The sequence below is a fragment of the Podarcis tiliguerta genome, assembly GCF_965153285.1.
Source record: "Podarcis tiliguerta genome assembly, chromosome: 14".
Lineage (NCBI taxonomy): Eukaryota > Metazoa > Chordata > Lepidosauria > Squamata > Lacertidae > Podarcis > Podarcis tiliguerta.
Genome location: NC_139547.1, coordinates 6,333,937 through 6,351,280, shown reverse-complemented (window position 1 = coordinate 6,351,280; position 17,344 = coordinate 6,333,937). Strand labels below are relative to the sequence as shown.

Genomic DNA, 17,344 nt, shown 5'->3' with positions numbered 1-17,344 from the left:
CGCCGCCCGCCTGCAGACCAGGTCCGGGGACAACGGGAAGACGCGCTGCGCCTCCCAACTGTCCCCGGAGCTTTGCTCTGTGGTCTCTCTGTCCTCCTCCCACTCTGCACGCATCTCCCCACCGTCAGCCTACAAACCACATCGGGAGACAGTGGGATGGCAGCGTTCCGCCTCCCTGCTGTCCCCCGACCTTGTGGGGCTGGTGCTGCGGCTCTCCTGAAGCCTGGAGAGCGAGAGGGGTCGGTGCGCACCGACCCCTCTCACTCTCCAGGCTTCAGTGAAAGCCTGCATTCGCCCCATAGGACGCACACACATTTCCCCTTCATTTTTGGAGGGGGGAAAGTGCGTCCTATAGGGCGAAAAATACGGTAAGTTTCCAGCTGTATGATTTCAACAGCTGAGAGTTTCTGAGACCAGAAAGAAAAAGTAGAAGACATACACGCCCAAGATCTACCCCCTCCCCAGCCACCTGTAGAATGGAATCATAGAACTGTAGATTTGAGGGTTCTTCCAGTCCACACCGTGCAATGCAGAGCATCATTCTGATCCATGTTTGCTGGTGGTTTCTCCCCCCTCGCCCATTTATTTGCTGCCTCCCCCATTCCTTCTCCAAACTGACTTGCATAAGTGTGATCAGGAGCAACACCCCCCCCCCCCCGACCGCTTGGGCGTCTGGCTTATTGATTGCAGCCAGGCCTGAAATTCCTTGGCAAGACTTCTATTGATTGTCCCTCTCTATCTAATTTTATTTGCTCTATACTTTCGTAAATAGAATATTCATTTCTTTTTTTAACTCAAGAAGACTTGGCTGCTTTCTCCCACTTGGCTTTACCTTGAAGGCTGAGCCCCTAGAACAGAAGTCAGCAAACTTTTTCAGCAGGGGGCCGGTCCACTGTCTCTCAGACCTTGTGGAGGGCCGGACTATATTTTGAAAGGAAAAAAGAGAACGAATTCCTATGCCCCACAAACAACCCAGAGATGCATTTTAAATAAAAGGGCACATTCTACTCATGTAAATTCCCAGACTGTCGGTGGGCCGGATGTAGAAGGCGATTGGGCCAGATCCGGCCCCCGGGCCTTAGTTTGCCTACCCATGCCCTAGAAGACTACATTAGGGTTGAAGGTGCCTTTCACAACAACCCCCCAGGAGAGCTTCCACACACCCCTTTGCCATGGCCTCCAAAACCCTCTCAGGGTCTCCTCTGCCTTCAGAGAGAACTAAATCGATTTATTCATATGCGTTTCCTAACAGAAAAGAGAAAGAAATTACAATATAAGAACAGTAAAACAACAGAGCACAGAACAAAATGTTTCGTTAAGGAAGAACTTCATAATTTTGAGGATGAAGAAAAAAGTTGGACATGACCTTGAATTCTTGGGTTCCAGTGGCTGAAAATAAAGTCCAATGTCGGCTAAACCTATTTGGATCCTTATTTTTTTTGGTATAATATGCAAGTTCACTAAGAAATGCTCCATCCCAATCTCTGTTAAGTCATTGTATGAGATTAATGCACTTTGGAGGTCTTTAGTCCTGTTTAGACAAACCTACCCAGATACTTAGAAAGCTGAGGTAATTTTTGTCTGCTTTCATATTTTAACTTTTGCACATTTTGAAGTATAATTGTGATTTTTTTTCCCCTCGATCGTATTTTTAAAAAATCTTTTTGTAAACTGCTTGGAGGTGTGCTTTTTTCTTTTTCTTTTTGCAATTGAGCCGCCTATAAATTGTATGAAATGAATAAATAACTAAATAGCTGCTGCCCATGTTCTGGAGTGTGACATTACAGGGCAGCCATAGCCCTTGGATTAGATAGTTAACCAGAAATTTCTTCAGCAAATTCCCATAAAGCCTCGTAGCCTGGTCTGGATAGTCAGTAAAACAACCGAGAACCCCCTCTGTCAGTCGCACTAATCAGGTGCCAAGGTTTTCTTCACACATCAAATATTTTCCTGTTCCTGAATCTAAAGGCACAGAAACTCTTCAGGGACAATAGCTGTGTCTGGAACACGGTTCAATCTGAGTGTTTTCTCTGCCCTTGGAAATCCATCTCCGAGGCAAATGTCATTTCTTTCTGATTTCTTTCTGCGGGGCCTGTAAGACAGAGTTGTCTCCCCTGGCCTTTGGCTTGGAATCAAATTGATCCCCTCCCCCTCTTCCTTTTTCCTTTTTCCTTTTTCCTTTCTCCTTCTGTGATGGAACTCCTATTTGGGGACTTCCCTGGCTTTTTTCTGGCCCACGTAAGACCAGTCTGGATAGTTGGCCTTAGTGAAGACTTGACGTTTTCATCCCCCCCAAAAGTTTTTTATTTGAGTTCCTACTGAAATGAGGCTGCATTTTAATGTTGTATTTTAATCTTGTTTTTAAGTTGTATTTCAATCAATTGTTTTTATACTGGTGTTAGCTGCCCTGAGCCCAGTCTTGGCTGGGGAGAGTAGGGTATAAATAAAAGTGAATAATAATAATAATAATAATAATAATAATAATAATAATTTGGGAATAATTTCTCGTGGCTCCCGTTCCTCCATACAGACACAGGCCTGGCACTGTTTCTGCCAGATAGCACCTGCCAACTCAGAGGACCTTTCATTCCCGCCTTCCCCACTGAAGTCAGGAAGGGGGCAGGCAGGAGCCCCCTCCCACCCCCAGCAGCAGCAGCAGCAACATATCAAACAGCTTCCTTTCCACCCCCAAAAGAAAATATTACAGGAATCTTGCAACTGGGAATGAAGGAGATAAATGGTGGGGGTGTTAATGCTTTGTTTTTTTGGTTTAATTGTTTATCTTGTCTTTTGTACTGTGAACTGCGGATCTCTTGATGAAGGGCGGTTAATAATAATAATAATAATAATAATAATAATAATAATAATAATAAAGCAGGGAGATGCATAAGCGGCAGCTGCCTGCTTGCTTGATCCTAGGAAGACGAGTGCAGTCGGCAGGCATTGATTCCAGGTTGCTGGAGTTTCCCCCAGAGCGTTTACTTGCTCATTTCCCCAGCGTTCTCCCCTTTGTCATCTGCCAGTGTGCCTTCACATTTTAGGCTATCAACATATTTAGTTATTCCTTTCCCAAACCTCCTGGAATGCAAAATTAAGCATTAGCTTGGAAACAATTTATGAGGGCCATTTACGTGATAGCTTTGCAATGCGTTAAGCACATTTCACCCTTTCTCTTTTGCAGAAGCCCAGGTGTTGCCTAGCCCTTTCTCGGTGTGCTGTGTGTGATAAAAAGCAATCGCTGCTCTCTTGCAATGCTCCTAGCTGATGCTTTTGTTTTCTCTACCAATCTCTTTGCCCCAGTTTGCATTTGGCAGCAATGGCTCTCTGGAGTGTTTCCCCCATATATATATTTCTATGGAGGTGTTTTCCTGTGATGCTCCCAAGCACCATCAGAGGCGGGCCGGATCAGCCCCCAAACTGCTCAAGTGCTGAGCATCCCTATAGTAGTGCCTTTTCTAGCTGACGTCAATGGGAAGCCAGTGCTGACTCAAAGCTCCTTCTCAGGAAACCATCCTAAGCAGACCGAAGGGTGCCATTAGGAGAGCCGGAGAAGGCAAGGCAGATGATCTGCTGCTCTGCAGGGGCCTTGTTTGTTAGCACTGGACTCGCTCTCGATGCTAATGAGACCATCTCTGGTGCTAATTAGTGGATTGTGTGAATCAGCACCCTGGAGATAGATGGGCAGGAGCATCACATCTGAACCCCTTCACATCTGAAGCAGGAGATTTTGCCTGTGACTTAGCATGGAGCCACTCAAGGCACAGCGTTCAGATCAGAGAGTTCCTTTGCCGTCACAACAACAGAGAACACTTTCCTTGGCCTGCAAGTGTCACAGTCCTTGAGACATGGTGGAGTCACTGGTCCAGGCCACTGGGTTTCACTGGGAGTGAAGCGAGCAAGAAAGGACCTCTGGTATCCTGCCAGCAGCTGGCTTTGCTCCCCTGCTCTCATGGCAAAGAGCCACGGCGTGGGCTGAGCAAGTGTCACCATGTGCCGCCCCAGAGGCAAGAGCCTGTGTGTGGCAAATGAGTCAGGGGGCTGTGGAAGAAGGAACAGGAGGGGACATCCGCCAGCCCCCTGCTTTGTCCATCTAAGGAAGCCGTTCTGGGGAGCTGATTCCCTGCCCCCAGGAGCCCACACAGGTGTCTCTTAAGCACCAGAAATGCCAGCGTGGGATAAGTGATGTGAGGCTGCAGTCTTTGTAATGGCTGCCCGATCACCATTCATTTCTCCTTCCGGCGACATGTTTTTCTGCAGTCGTCTCAGAGATTGCAAGGAGCCAGGGGCTGATGTCTAGGCTCAGGGGAAAAGGGTCTCCTGTGCTGTGAGAGAACAGATTCCTGATACTATTGTCTTTTTATAGATTTTCTCAGTAGGTACCTGTATAGATATAGGTGGTATTATTATTATTATTATTATTATTATTATTATTATTATTATTATTATTATGTGCCCCCTTGGCACAGTGTCCTGTGTGGGGAAAACCACTGCACTGCCCTTAATCTGGTGTGGACACTGGGCAGCCCCCAACTCTCTCTGCAAAGACACACCAATGCCTGACCAGCCCTTGTGGTGCTTTTGATTGCCTTCCTCTTCCAACTGCCTCAGAGCAGTCAGCAAGAGCTCAGCTGATGAGAGCCTCTCACACTGAGGCACATGCTCTGCAGCGTTTCAGCAAAAGCTTTGTAACAGGAACTTGAACATGCATGAAAGAATGATTAGACCAGTGGTTTTCAGTTGTTGGCCTGCGGACCCCACCCAGGAGGTCTGTGGCGCCATTCCCATAACCAAAGCTACCCCAGGGATCGAAATTTTCAAAGGTAGGGAGTCCATGGCTTGGCTTTTGTAAAACAGGAGGTCTGCAATACTTAGCCAATTGGGAACTGTGAGCCGCTTTGTTGATGTGTCTGAATGTGTTTTGTGTCCCCTCAGAAAATGCACGTCTTCAAAAAAACCCTTCAGGCCCTCATCTACCCCATGTCCTCCACCACCCCACACTACTTTGAAGTGTGGACGGCCACCGCCCCCACCTACTGCTACGAGTGCGAGGGTCTCCTCTGGGGCATCGCCCGGCAGGGAATGAGGTGCACAGAGTGTGGGGTCAAGTGCCATGAGAAGTGCCAGGATCTCCTCAACGCGGACTGTTTGCAAAGTGAGTAGTCTGAGGGGCACCTGCCTGGTGTGGGCACAGCTCCTGCCCTTCTTAGTGCTGCTTGCCCCTCCTCCTTTGCGTGGGGGGCACGGTAGGGCCACCTGAGGCAAACAGCAAAATGGTGCCCTCACCCCGCCTGGTAAGAAGATCTACACCAGGCATAGGCAAACTCAGCCCTCCAGATGTTTTGGGACTACAACTCCCATCAGCATTAGCTAACAGGACCAGTGGTCAGGGATGATGGGAATTGTAGTCCCAAAACATCTGGAGGGCTGCGTTTGCCTATGCCTGATCCACACCAAAAACAAGGGAAGAAGAGAGCTCTACATCGGGATCTGCTGTCCCTGTGGATCCTGCCACCCACAGCGTTTGCCTCACCCTGCCTCATGGGTGTCCCAGCTCTGGGGCATGGGCTCCTCCCGTGGGGCTGTTTGGGGTGGCAACAGAAGCCTGTTGGAGCAGCCCTGGCAGTGGCAAGGGAGAGTCTGCTTGGCACATCGCAAAGCCCAAGCAAACGGTTGGGCTGCTCAGACAGCAATGACACCACTAATCTCACAGGGGCTCCAGGTGGCAGGATGGACAGTGAAGTGGCTGAGTGGAGGTGACATAGTATCTCTGGGCATGCAGGCACCCCTGAATGGGTCTTGTGCTTCCCCCAACCCACCCTGCGTTCTGGTCTCAGGGATCTCCCACCCCATTTGGGTTTCACTCAGTTGGGCACTGTCTGCATTTAGCTCCAGTTTCACTGGATAAAACTCTTCCTCCTCCTTTGCTTTTAAACCCACCAGGTTTCCAGCTGGCTAAAGAGATTGCATGAGGCCCCTTGTCACCTCTCGCCAAAAGCCATCCGGTGGCCCAGAGACCTCTCTCTTCCTCAGTCTCTCCTCTGTTGCCGCGCTGCTGCCACCTGATGCGCAGGCCCCCAGGGGTGTGGCTTGGCTGCCTCATGGCACAGAAACAAGGGAGGCTTGCTGGCTGCCCCTGTGTCATTTGTCAGCTTTCTACTTCGCCCCCTGTGACCTGCAGCCAAGCAGAAAAAGATGGGCTGGCCAGAAATGCCACCTTGCCTTTTAATCTGCGGCCAGCATTGCCCTCTGTCCCTGATCAGTGCAGTTGGTCTCTCACAGCCTATGCTAGGCTGATCCACGCAGGGATGGGCTGCAAACGAGTCTCTCTAAAGCCCACCACCAAAGATTCCTGGTTGGGTGCTCTATTGTACTGTGACCCCCCTACCCCCTTGGCAGTTGATCTCTGTGATCCACTAGGAATCCCATTATTTTGCAAAGATCCAGAAAACTCAGAATATTGGCATCCCTGGCTTTGCTTCAGGGCAGGAAAAACCATCATTTCGGGGGATCAGCATCTGTGCCAGACTTCGGGCTTCCATTTCAATGTCTTTCTGGAAGCCCCTCCAGGCGTGAACTGACGTCACAACATCAAGGGGCCTCTCTGTGTGCTGTGGTCTACGTGCGCCACACATGGAACCAGATGTCCCTGGTGGAAGGAAGGGGCTTCATCCTGTGCAGGACACACAGAAAGCAAGAGGAGGGTCAGCTGTCGCCAACCTTATGCCGTCCAGCTGTTGTGGACTACAATTCCCATCATCCCTGGCTAGTCCAGGTTGTCCAAAACAGCTGGAGGGTATCAGGTTGGCAAAGGCATCAATGAAAGACCCGCCTGACCAGGCACCTTCTGTGTCATCAAGGGCGTCTGTTTTCCAGATTCCAGCAGCGTCACCATCTTCTCATAGAAGGTGACCCAATATTACATAGTGCATTGTTAAATGTTGCTAATGTCGTTGTTATATCACCTTAGGGGCAGCGGAGAAGAGTTCAAAGCACGGTGCTGAGGATAAGACCCAGAATATCATTACAGCAATGAAGGAGCAAATGAAGATCAGGGAGCGAAACAGGCCAGAAGTTTTTGAACTGATCCAGGAAATGTTCCAGATCCCCAAGGAGGACTTTGTACAGCACACCAAGGCAGCCAAACAGAGTGTCCTGGATGGGACATCCAAGTGGTCAGCCAAGATCACCATCACGGGTGAGAGGATTCCCCCTTTTCAGCTGGAGAACTCTCTCTGGCCAAAGCTCCCTTTGGCATTTACAGAATACAAACAGAAAGAGGGTCTCTGGTGTGTGATTGTTTCTCTGGGTGTGCCAAGTGGAAGGATAGCGTACACACTGATCTCACGAGGTGGTCCATGCCGCCTGCAAGCTGGTGCAGAGCTGTTTGCCACCTTGAAACCCCCCAGTGGGGTGAGGACTGCAAGCAATTCCCATTTACACTTTGAATGCCAAACTTTTTGCATAACCAGTCTGCGGGGGGTAGTCAAAGTAGCCCATAACTACATCTCCTCTGTTGGGTGCTTCCTTGATTTCATTCATCTTCAGGGAGATGATAGCACATCCCCAGTACCTTAAAAAAAAATAATTTTCAAGAAACAGAATATAAGCATAACATTATCATCCCCAGTACTAAACTTCACTTGGGGCTTGGTATCACCACCCACAATGATTTTGCCAGAGAAGCCTGTCTCTTTGGGGATTTCTAGGTTGCTGGACTCAATGCCCTATTTGATGCACAGAGCAGCATCACCTACAATAGTCCTTCCTATAGATCTGGTCAAGGCAGCAGTTGTTGCAGATGACTTGAGGTGCCCTCAATGCAGCCTAGGAGAACAGTTTGTCCAGTAGCCATAACAACTGGGTGATCCACAGGGCTTATAAAAGCCTTGGTTCATGGTACTGTGTTGGTGCTGGCCAAATGTCTTGCTCTGCTTTCCTTTGGACCACAGCAGCAAGGCTGAGAGAGAGATCTTGTTGTCTGGGCTGCCCAGGACCTCCATAAACACTGCCCAGGTTTGAGCCCTGGGGAGGTCACTTCATTGCTGCTAACACAGCAGTTTGACTTCACCCATCCATCTGTCTGGAGAGACTGTGGAATGCACCTCCATGGGTGGTCCAAAAGAGAGCAGAGCAAGATGTTGGGCACCAGATTGGCTGCAGGAGATGCCTGGAGGAGACATCACAGGCACCATCCTGTGATACGGTTTAAAGCAGAGAGAATCCCAGTGGATTGGTTTGAGAAGCCACACACCCTCCCTTCCCCAAGATCAGCAGACTTGCTTCTGAATGGACCCAGCCTGGGGGGGGGGGGCACAGGTCTGCTGCTGAGTCAGATTGCGGGGGCAGGGAATGGGACCGGACGGGACAGGGACACAGCATTCTGATCCCATCATTTCTCTGATGAGGCAGTTAATGAGCTGGGCTGTCCCTACTAGTGGCAGTTCAAAAGCGTTAACTAAATGCTCCTGTCTCGATGCTTTAAATCACGTGGATCCAACTTACAGAGCAAATATTTGTGGATGGTCAGAGGGGGGCCGAGGGGAGGGAGTGTGGCGCATCCCAGTTGGCTTCCAAGCCGACGGAGAGACTCACACAGTTATGAATTGCGATGGAGGAGTCAACTGACAAGTGTTTGTATTTATAGCAGCATAAACACACATTAACGATGATAAATCCTGACATCTGTTTTCTTGGCGAAAGGCAGCTACAGGGAAGCTGGCTGTCTCTGTAACTGGAGGTTGCAGCCGGGACACCAAGCTCTGCAAGAGGGAATGGCTCAGGAAATAGGCTCCTGGGGTCTGAAGGCAGCTCTCGGGGTGGAGGGGGGCATTGGAACAAGCATCTTGTTCCAAAGTAATACCTGGACATTTCTCCTGGGAGATGTTTCTTGCTCTGGGGGAGAGGACAGCTTACCTTATGGGAGAAGGAGCGGAGCACAGTGGGTCAGTGTCATGGCTTGGAAGGTGCAAGGAAACACCTGGAAGACCACCTGCTATTGGTAATCTTTGAGTTGCACAGAACTCTGTGTGCTCTCAGAGCTGAGAAGGCACAACTCTTTTTGGGCGAGACCAGAGCAGAGTCCAACTTGCATGACTGAGAGGAGGCTAAGTTTGTTTTCTCCATTCAAAGGCCTCGCAGCCTGGTTCTCACATTGTCTCTCTGCATTATTTGTCCTTTTTTTATAATGGTGTTGTTTGTTTTTAACACCTGCTTGAGTGGTGTTTTTCCCCCTGCATGGATAATCCCCGTGTAGGACAAAAAAAACTGCTTGTCCTTCGGTCACAGTGTCCAAAAACTAAGCCTTTGGAAGAGGCAGCCAGCTCCTCCACAGAGCCAGCCAGGATGTCAGCCAAAGGGAGGTGCCAGGAGAGAGACGCCCCTATAACCTCATGCTGGCATTTCCTGCAATGCTTACTGATAACTGGGAATAGAGCCAGGCCACCTGAGCTCTTTGCTGACTGTGGAAGGGTAGCCAACCTTCGCCCTGATCCAGCTGTTGGAAAGCAACTCTTTCTACCTTCCAGAGAATCTGGAACTATTAGGAACACAGGAAGGTGTCCTCTACAGAGTCAGGCCATGGAGCCATACTGCTCAGTCTTGTCTACACTGACTGGCAGCCAGTGGTCTCCAGGGTCTCCAGCTGGGACAGGGGAATAGCTAGGGTCTGGTTAGGTTGGCCCTTGCCAAGGGCGCAAGCCCAGGGGACACAAAAGACACGCTGCTCTACTCTGGCTCAGAGTACTGGGGGGCTTCTCCTACATCTAAGAACACTGGAAGTGGCCTCATTCTGACCTAGTCCACCTAGCTCCATCACCTTTGAGCTGGAGATTCTGAGGACTGGACCTGGGACCTTCCATGTGTTCTTCTGCCCAGCACCAAGCCTTTAGCCCCTTTTTTGCAGGGGGGTGGGGACACTGGTCACAGCACCGTTGGCCAGGCCTAGTTTTATCAACTAGTTTCTGACCAAACTGCGGGAGGCAGAGGAAGACAGGAGTGCCTGGTGTGCTCTGGTCCATGGGGTCACGAAGAGTCGGACACGACTAAACGACTAAACAACAACAAGTTTTATCAACTTGTGTCCTCCACTTCTCTCTCTCTCTCTCTCTCTCTCTTCCTCTCTTGCAGTGGTCTGTGCTCAGGGCTTGCAGGCCAAGGATAAAACTGGCTCCAGTGACCCGTATGTCACGGTGCAAGTGGGCAAGACCAAAAGGAGGACAAAAACCATATTTGGGAACCTGAATCCAACATGGGACGAGAAGTTCTATTTGTGAGTATTCCTTCCTCTTTTGGCTTTCTGGGGTGCATTACTCAGGAGTAAATGTTGCCTGCAACACATGCCATTCATAAGGAATCCTGTGATTCGTCATGTTTACCTGGGTGTTTGTATCTTGGGCCTTATTAAAAGCATGAAGCGACAGACTCATATTGCGACTTCTAAGTCACAACCAAAATGTGGGTTGGTGTGGACTTCAAGTTCATGTGATGATGATGCTGGAGTGCAATGGCCCCAGGGAAGTATGGCCGCCCTCGGGATTGAAGGTAGATTCGGTGGTCTCTTTGGGGAGGAGGTGCCCTCAGCCCTTCCTTCATTTGGCCAGGGGGCTGGGGTGGCATAGGGCTTGGAGCATATGTGAGGCCACCTCTGGTGACTGTAGAAGCCAGAGAGGAAGAGCGAGGTTGGCTCCAAAGATGGAGTATACCAGCTATTAGAACTTAACACCAAATACAGCAGCCAGGAATATGTCATTGTACTAAAAATGGGGCCATTTGAAACATCCCAGTGGTTTTGCATTTAGCATACAATAACTGCAGGCCTGAAACTGTGGAAATGGTCTCTCTCTGGAGCATTTTTCTGGGGGACATTGATTTCTATATTGGAGAGGATGCTGGGATCTGCCTCTGGGATGTTCAACTCAATTTAGTGGCATGCAATTTCTTATTAGATTATTGTTATGTTTCAGCTGCATAATTTATAAATATGCTGTAATGAAAGTGGAAGTACATTCACAAGATGGATGCCTTCCATTGGTGTGGCTGGCATTGCTCTAGGAAGTTAGAATTTTAAAAATGTTTTTAATAAAAGATGTCTTCTCAGGCAGATCAGGCCATGGCAGGAAGAAGATTTTGCTTTCCTTCATAGGTGGGAAAAACATCTTTCTTTATGAGTTGTGCACCTTAAGGATGAAGGCCTGGGACATGCTGGTGTCTGTTTATAGCTTAATCATAGCTGATCCAGGACTTTTATGTGGCCAACCTTGACTTTAATTGGTTGCTTGTGAGCACCCAGCCGGGCAGTAGATGAAATGCAAGATGGAGTAGGTGAGAGGAGACCCTTTCTTTGGCAGGATGCCATATTGCTGGCTTGGCAAGGAGGCATGGATATTTATTCCTCCAGTGAGCTGCTGCCAATCAGCCTAGGCAGCATGGAGGGGGATAAAGGCTGCCTCCTCTCTTCAAGTGATCTCAGGAAGGGGCTTTTCTAGAGAGATTGTGGAGGCTGTGGCCTATTCCTTCCTGGAAATGCTTATTTCTGGCTAGGCCCATTGCTGGGAATCACATCTGCTGGAGGCCTCTAATGGTAATTGGAACATGTGGCCATAGACTCTAAAAACCCCTGGCCACGTTTACATCTCTGAGCAGGTTTGCTGAAAGGGCCTCTTCTTTTCTGAAGCAGGATGAGGAGTCTGAGCAGGGAATGGGGCCTCTTGCATTGAACTGTGAAAGCAGGAAGCAGGTGTCTGAGCAACAATTTCAGTGAGCAGAATAGCAAAGGCACTTGCGGGTGATGATGGAAAAGAGGCTCGCTGGGTGTTCATTGAGCAAATGGAATCTGGGCAGAGATTGGGCAGAGGGCTGGACAGCTATGTGAGGTTTGCCCACTCAAACAAAAGGCCAAGGAGTCTGGATGTTGTCTTTGGCTGGGTGCCCGTGGCATGGCATAGGGTAGGGGACACGGATGGTGCTTTGGTCTAAACCACGGAGCCTCTTGGGCTTGCTGATTGGAAGGTTGGTGGTTTGAATCCCTGTGATGGAGTGAGCTCCCGTTGCTCTGTCCCAGCTCCTACCAACCTAGCAATTTGAAAGCACGCCAGTGTAAGTAGATAAATAGGTAAACTGCAGGAAGGTAAATGGTGTTTCTGTGCGCTCTGATTTCCGTCACGGTGTCCCGTTGCACCAGAAGCGGTTTAGTCCTACTGGCCACATGACCCGGAAAGCTGTCTGTGGACAAACGCTGGCTCCCTCGGCCTGAAGCAAGATGAGCACCACACCCCATAGTCACCTTTGAGTGGACTTAACAATCCAGGGGTCCTTTATCTTCCCTTTATCTTGGGGGAGTCCAATGAAACTGAGTGCAGGTTGGGGACAAGAGGCTGTTAGTTTTCAGGGCAGGACCAAAGTGGGATCCTCCACAAAATACGTTGCAGGGAGGAGGAGGAGGAGCATCTCCTCATCTGGGTTCCAGCCAGCTGCACCCAACCTCTAGAATACTCTATTCCATCCCTTCCCCAGGCAGTCACCATCCCAATGCCACACTGAGCATGCTCAGTCTTGGTGTGTTTGTGTATTTGGGAGGTTCCCACTTAGGATTTTAAAGGTGTTTTTTGTGCTTCTTCAAACTAGGGGCTCTGCCTAGCATAGCTGATGCTCTCCTTTTGCTTCTCTCTCTCTGCACACACCAGCTGCATTCACTGTTAGAGTGAGTGATGCTCAGCATTTGGGCCTGTGTTCAGCTCCCTGCTAGCTCACACGCACACACCTATCCTCCTTTGCGCCATATTTTAAGAGCTTCAATTTGCCCTGGTGCTGAGCTCTCTCTGGGCCATGCACTGGCCTCCTGGTTCCCTCAGCTTTCCTACTTTTCTCACAGATGACTTGCCTGCCCACAGGCCACAGCCACTCGTGTCCGTAGTGACAGTTCCCCAAGCCCAGGGCCACCTTGACCCCACTGGGGGGTGTCCCCTTCCTCCTGAGCAGCCAACTGGAGACCCTGGAGGTTGCCTTCCTTTTCTGAAGGGTTCGCTGTGATTCTGCTTCTCTTTTGCCAGGCTCTTGGCCAGCCTCTCGCCTTTCTCTGGCTCGGTGGCACCCAGGCAGGCCTGTGTGCTTGGGGCTCCGGCTGCATGGACCAACAACCCCACGCATTTTCTGAGCTTCAGAGCAACACTTTTCTAACCTGAAATTTTGCCTTTGCTTCCTATCTGGGTGGCTGACTCCGGATGCCTCTTTTGGCTGGCTGTCTCTTGCTTGCCATCTGGCATCAGTAAACAGCTTCCGCCTGTGCCGGCTGTTTGATCCAAAATAAGCAAATAAATGTTAATTAACTCAAATAACACAAACAGTGGAGCTTTGGAAATCCACGATTTGCTCTCTTCGCCAACCCATTCATTCTGGGCAAGTTGCGATCACTTGACTCAGCCTCGGCAGCAAACTTGGGGAGGTGCACAACCACCACCACCCACCTACAAATTCAGCAGTGGGGGTGGGGGAGAGTCCTCCATGGAAGCACAAGACGGCTGTGCACAGCAGCGCTGATGAGCGGCTTCTCCCTGAGATGCAACAGAACAACCCTCCCCTGAGCAGCTTTTCAGCTTCTCAAAAGGTTTATGTGCATGTTTGAAATAAGGTCACAAACATTCAGTTGCATCAACAATCAAGCCCCACTTCAGAAAGCAATAATAATTTTTAAAAACATGTCCAAATGTTCACCTGAAGCTTGGGGGGGGCGGGGCGGCTGGGGTGCCATCAAATCAGCATTGGGTCCCCTGAGAATGCCCTTTGGCTCATAGTGGCTAGAAGCCCACCTACTAGTCCTTGTTCTCCCCAGGCCACTCCTCTGCTGCTCTGGGAGGCTGGGCGAGGCACACAGGCTCAGCGGAGAAATCCAGTTGCTGGCATGGGCCGTTGCAGCAAAGACAGAAAGCCGGTGATTGCCAAGGGTGCAAGGAGCCTAGGTGCACCTCTGAATGCAAGGAGGGTGCCAGTACAGCTCCTTGCCAAGGGCACAAAGGAGCCTAGGTGCACCTCTGAATGCAGAGCTGCTTAGGGGCATGGAACTGAAAGGGAAGGGGAAGCCCCGTTTGACAGTACATCTGCATCCCTAGAAGGTTTGCTGCTGAGTGAATGAAGAGAGAGACTTTCATCAATCTAAAGGAGTCCTGCTAAAGAGCTTCATGGAAGACATAAGAGCCATGTAATGGGGCTGTGGCTGCAACCCTACCTAGCCCCATGCTGAGCACAGCATAACTTCCTTGTTTTGAGTAAAAGTCCATTTGCTCTGCAGCTTTACATAAAGTAAAAGTCCAGCGCAGTTTCGTTAATCAGCTTAAGAACTGAGCAGTTACTGTGCATGTACATCCAGCTGATGTCCAAAGGAGGAAAGAGTTCCTTGCCTGACCACAAACCATGATGGCTCGGAAATGCTTCTTGTGTGGAAGACAACGGGGGGGGGGGGCAACAACTTGAATAAAATATGGGGGGGGCAACGATGTGTGCCATGATGTGCAGGGACCTGGAGAAGCCAGGGGGCAAATCCAAGTGTGGCAGCAGCAGCAGCTGGGAGGGCAGCACCTACCCACCAGCAAAGGGGAAGGAGAGAGAGACACCCTTCACTCACGCGCAGGACTTGTTGTTCTCTAGATCCAAAGAAACACCCGCCCACACAGAACACACTATAAGCAAGCAGTACTCCAGTGCTGATCTTGCGAACTTTCCTTTTAAATCGTTCAATCATGGCAAAGGCTCCAGTTTCAAAATAAGGACAGGAGGGGGAGGTCTGAGCTCTCCTCCACTTTCAGTTGTTCTCCCAGATATGCAGGGGAGGAAAAGGGGGTGGGGGTGGGAGAAAAGATAAAGGATATTCTCAAGCCCTTCCGAGTACTCACCCACCCCAACACATGATGCTGCAGCTACTGAGCGCCCTGTTCCACTAGCCGCCTCTCTCCCCTGACTCAGGAACAGACCACGTCCTCCACTTTGTGGAGGAAAACCCCTTTTGCTCTCCCACACACAGATGTGCTTGCACACACACAAATAAGCCCCTTTTGGGAAGGAGGAGGAAGGAGTCTAAGACCCTGCCAGAGCCCTCACACCTCCTTCACAAAACCCCTGATTGTTCTCAACTTGGAGGGGCTGCTCCCCAAATTTTCCAGGGGGGGTAAAGGGACCTGGGCCCCTCAGAGTTGGTGCCTATGGAAGACAGCATCCCTCTGAATGATGCCAGTAGCTGGGAACCACAAGAGGGGAGAGTTGCCGCTGTTGCTCTTGTAGGCAGCCAGCTGGGGCAATTGGTTGGCCACCATGGGATCAGGACCCTGGGCTGATGCAGAAGGCTTTGGGATCAGTACACAGCGAAATCGAAAGGCTCCAGTGATGCCTGAAACCCTGGAGGGACCCTGCCCATCAAATGCAGGATGGGCCAATCCATTGGCTGGGTCAATTGAAGGCAACTTCCAGGCTGCTTCTTATCTCCACTCTCCCACCCTTAAGCTGGAAGTGCTGAAATGAGCATAGGCAGCCTATGGGTCTGGTGGGGGTTTTCTCTGGCAGAGTCACCCTGTGTGCAGTCAAGGAAGCCCCTCTGCCATTGAACAAGTGAGTGCAATGAAGTTTTCTAGTGAGAGAAGCAGAGGGGGGAAGCCCAGGAGGTCAGCCACTGATGTGCATGACAACAGATTGGACAGGAAGAAAGGGTTTTCGCGCTCTCTCTCTCTCTCTCTCTCTCAATTAGCATGTCTGAAATGACCCCAAGCAAAGTTTAGTTTTGAGCTACTGGATCAATTAGAGTAAAGCAGATTGGAACAGGGCAGAATTGGGGCAGAGCCTCCCTGGGCCCCCAAATCTGGTTCTGTGCCCTGAGCCATGACAAGGATTTGAATCCCCAAGAGGGTCCTTTTGCAGGACCTTTTGCAAAGCGGTGCTGTTTCAAATGCAGCCCTCTGGTTAAGAGAACCGGGTGGAATGCACTGTTGCTGCCATTTGAGGAAGCTTTTTGAGAATTGTAGCTGTCCGCAGAACTATGAAATTGGAAAGAGGTCCGCCAAAGGGCACCAAGGCCAGCCCTAGCCAGCCAGCCAACTGCTCCCCTTGAAAGGCATTTGCAGGTGTCCTATAACATGCTTCTGTTCTCCACAGCTCCCACCACTGCAGACTGCTCCTCTTTGGAGCTTTGCCCAGAGTTCAGGGCTGTGCTTAGAACATGCAGGGTGATGAATTAATGAATGAATATGCTTCTCCCTGCACCATTTCCTCTTCCACTTCCAGTACTACTAGCAGCTTAGACTTTATATTGTCAATAAGAAGAAGAGTGGTAGCTCCTTCTCTTCCTGGGGTCAGACCCCTGCTTCAGTCTGGGAGCCCCATGGGCTCTTTCCCCCTTTGCGGAGATGGAGATCTGGACCTGTCAGTTTCTAGGAGCAGAGGGAGGTTTGTTGTGGCTTTGCTTATGAGCCGTCCCGCACTGAGTCAGAATCCAGCCTCTTAGGAAACAGCTGAGAATAGGTCCCTGGTATGGCCAGGTAGGGACTTCTTCTGCCAGTGCTGGCTGTGGCTGGAGATAAAGTCCTGGCTACCAAGGAACCTGCCTTCCCAGCAATGCCATGGGATTTGAATATCCCAAGAGTGAGTTAGTTTTACTCCTGCATGTATCAGTCTCCACATGGCCTCTGGGATTAATAGAAATGGCCAAGGATTTAAAGCGTGCAGCTTTCTGGTTACAAGTATGGATTTACTTTACATTATGCAAATTGTTTCTTTGACCCTGCTTGGTCTTTAAATAATCCTGTGTTTGCTTTTGAAGACTGATTACAAGGAGAAGCGGTTCTGTTGTTGGGTTAAGGGAGGATGTTCTGTTTATCTGCCTGATCCCTCTTCCTCCCTCCATGATCGCCCAGTATAGAATTCAGGGCCAAAGAAAACTATGCTGATAGCTCCATAGGTTGAAACGTGGATCTGCCTCAGTCATGTAGAAAGGGGAAGGGGTGCAATTTTAATTGCAGGAGAAAGGGCAAGTGGATGGGAGGGCTTGGTACTTATCTGAACACCCACAGCTACTGGCTGATAAGGTCAGAGCCCACCACCCCTCTAGCAAAAGTGGCTGGGGCAAGTCTGTCTCTAAGTGCATGGAATGGTCTCCATCATCTCCACCACAGCGCTAGAAATGATGGAGAACGTTGACGTTCCAGTGGTGAGGCACAGAGGTAGCCCAGTCCCCAGCTCCCTGGGAGTTCAGTCATGCTGCCTCTATCAAAGGCAGGAAGCTCATTCCTGCATTTATGTGGCTTTCTAGAGGTGTGCAGAGCTATGTGGCATCTGCAGCAAAGGGCTTTCTTCAGGAGGCGCCTTCCTG

General features: G+C 50.1%; 1 protein-coding gene across 2 annotated transcripts in view; it reads left to right on the top strand.

The window, feature by feature from the left end:
- The window catches only part of UNC13C (unc-13 homolog C), a 133,179-nt gene that overhangs the window by 50,923 nt on the left and 64,912 nt on the right, over positions 1-17,344 (top strand). For both annotated transcript variants that reach the window (XM_083412926.1, XM_083412925.1), the window contains exons 7-9: positions 4,933-5,152; positions 6,968-7,195; positions 10,126-10,267. In XM_083412926.1, the coding sequence (XP_083269052.1) occupies positions 4,933-5,152; positions 6,968-7,195; positions 10,126-10,267 (590 nt within the window). The remainder of the gene's footprint in view (positions 1-4,932; positions 5,153-6,967; positions 7,196-10,125; positions 10,268-17,344) is intronic.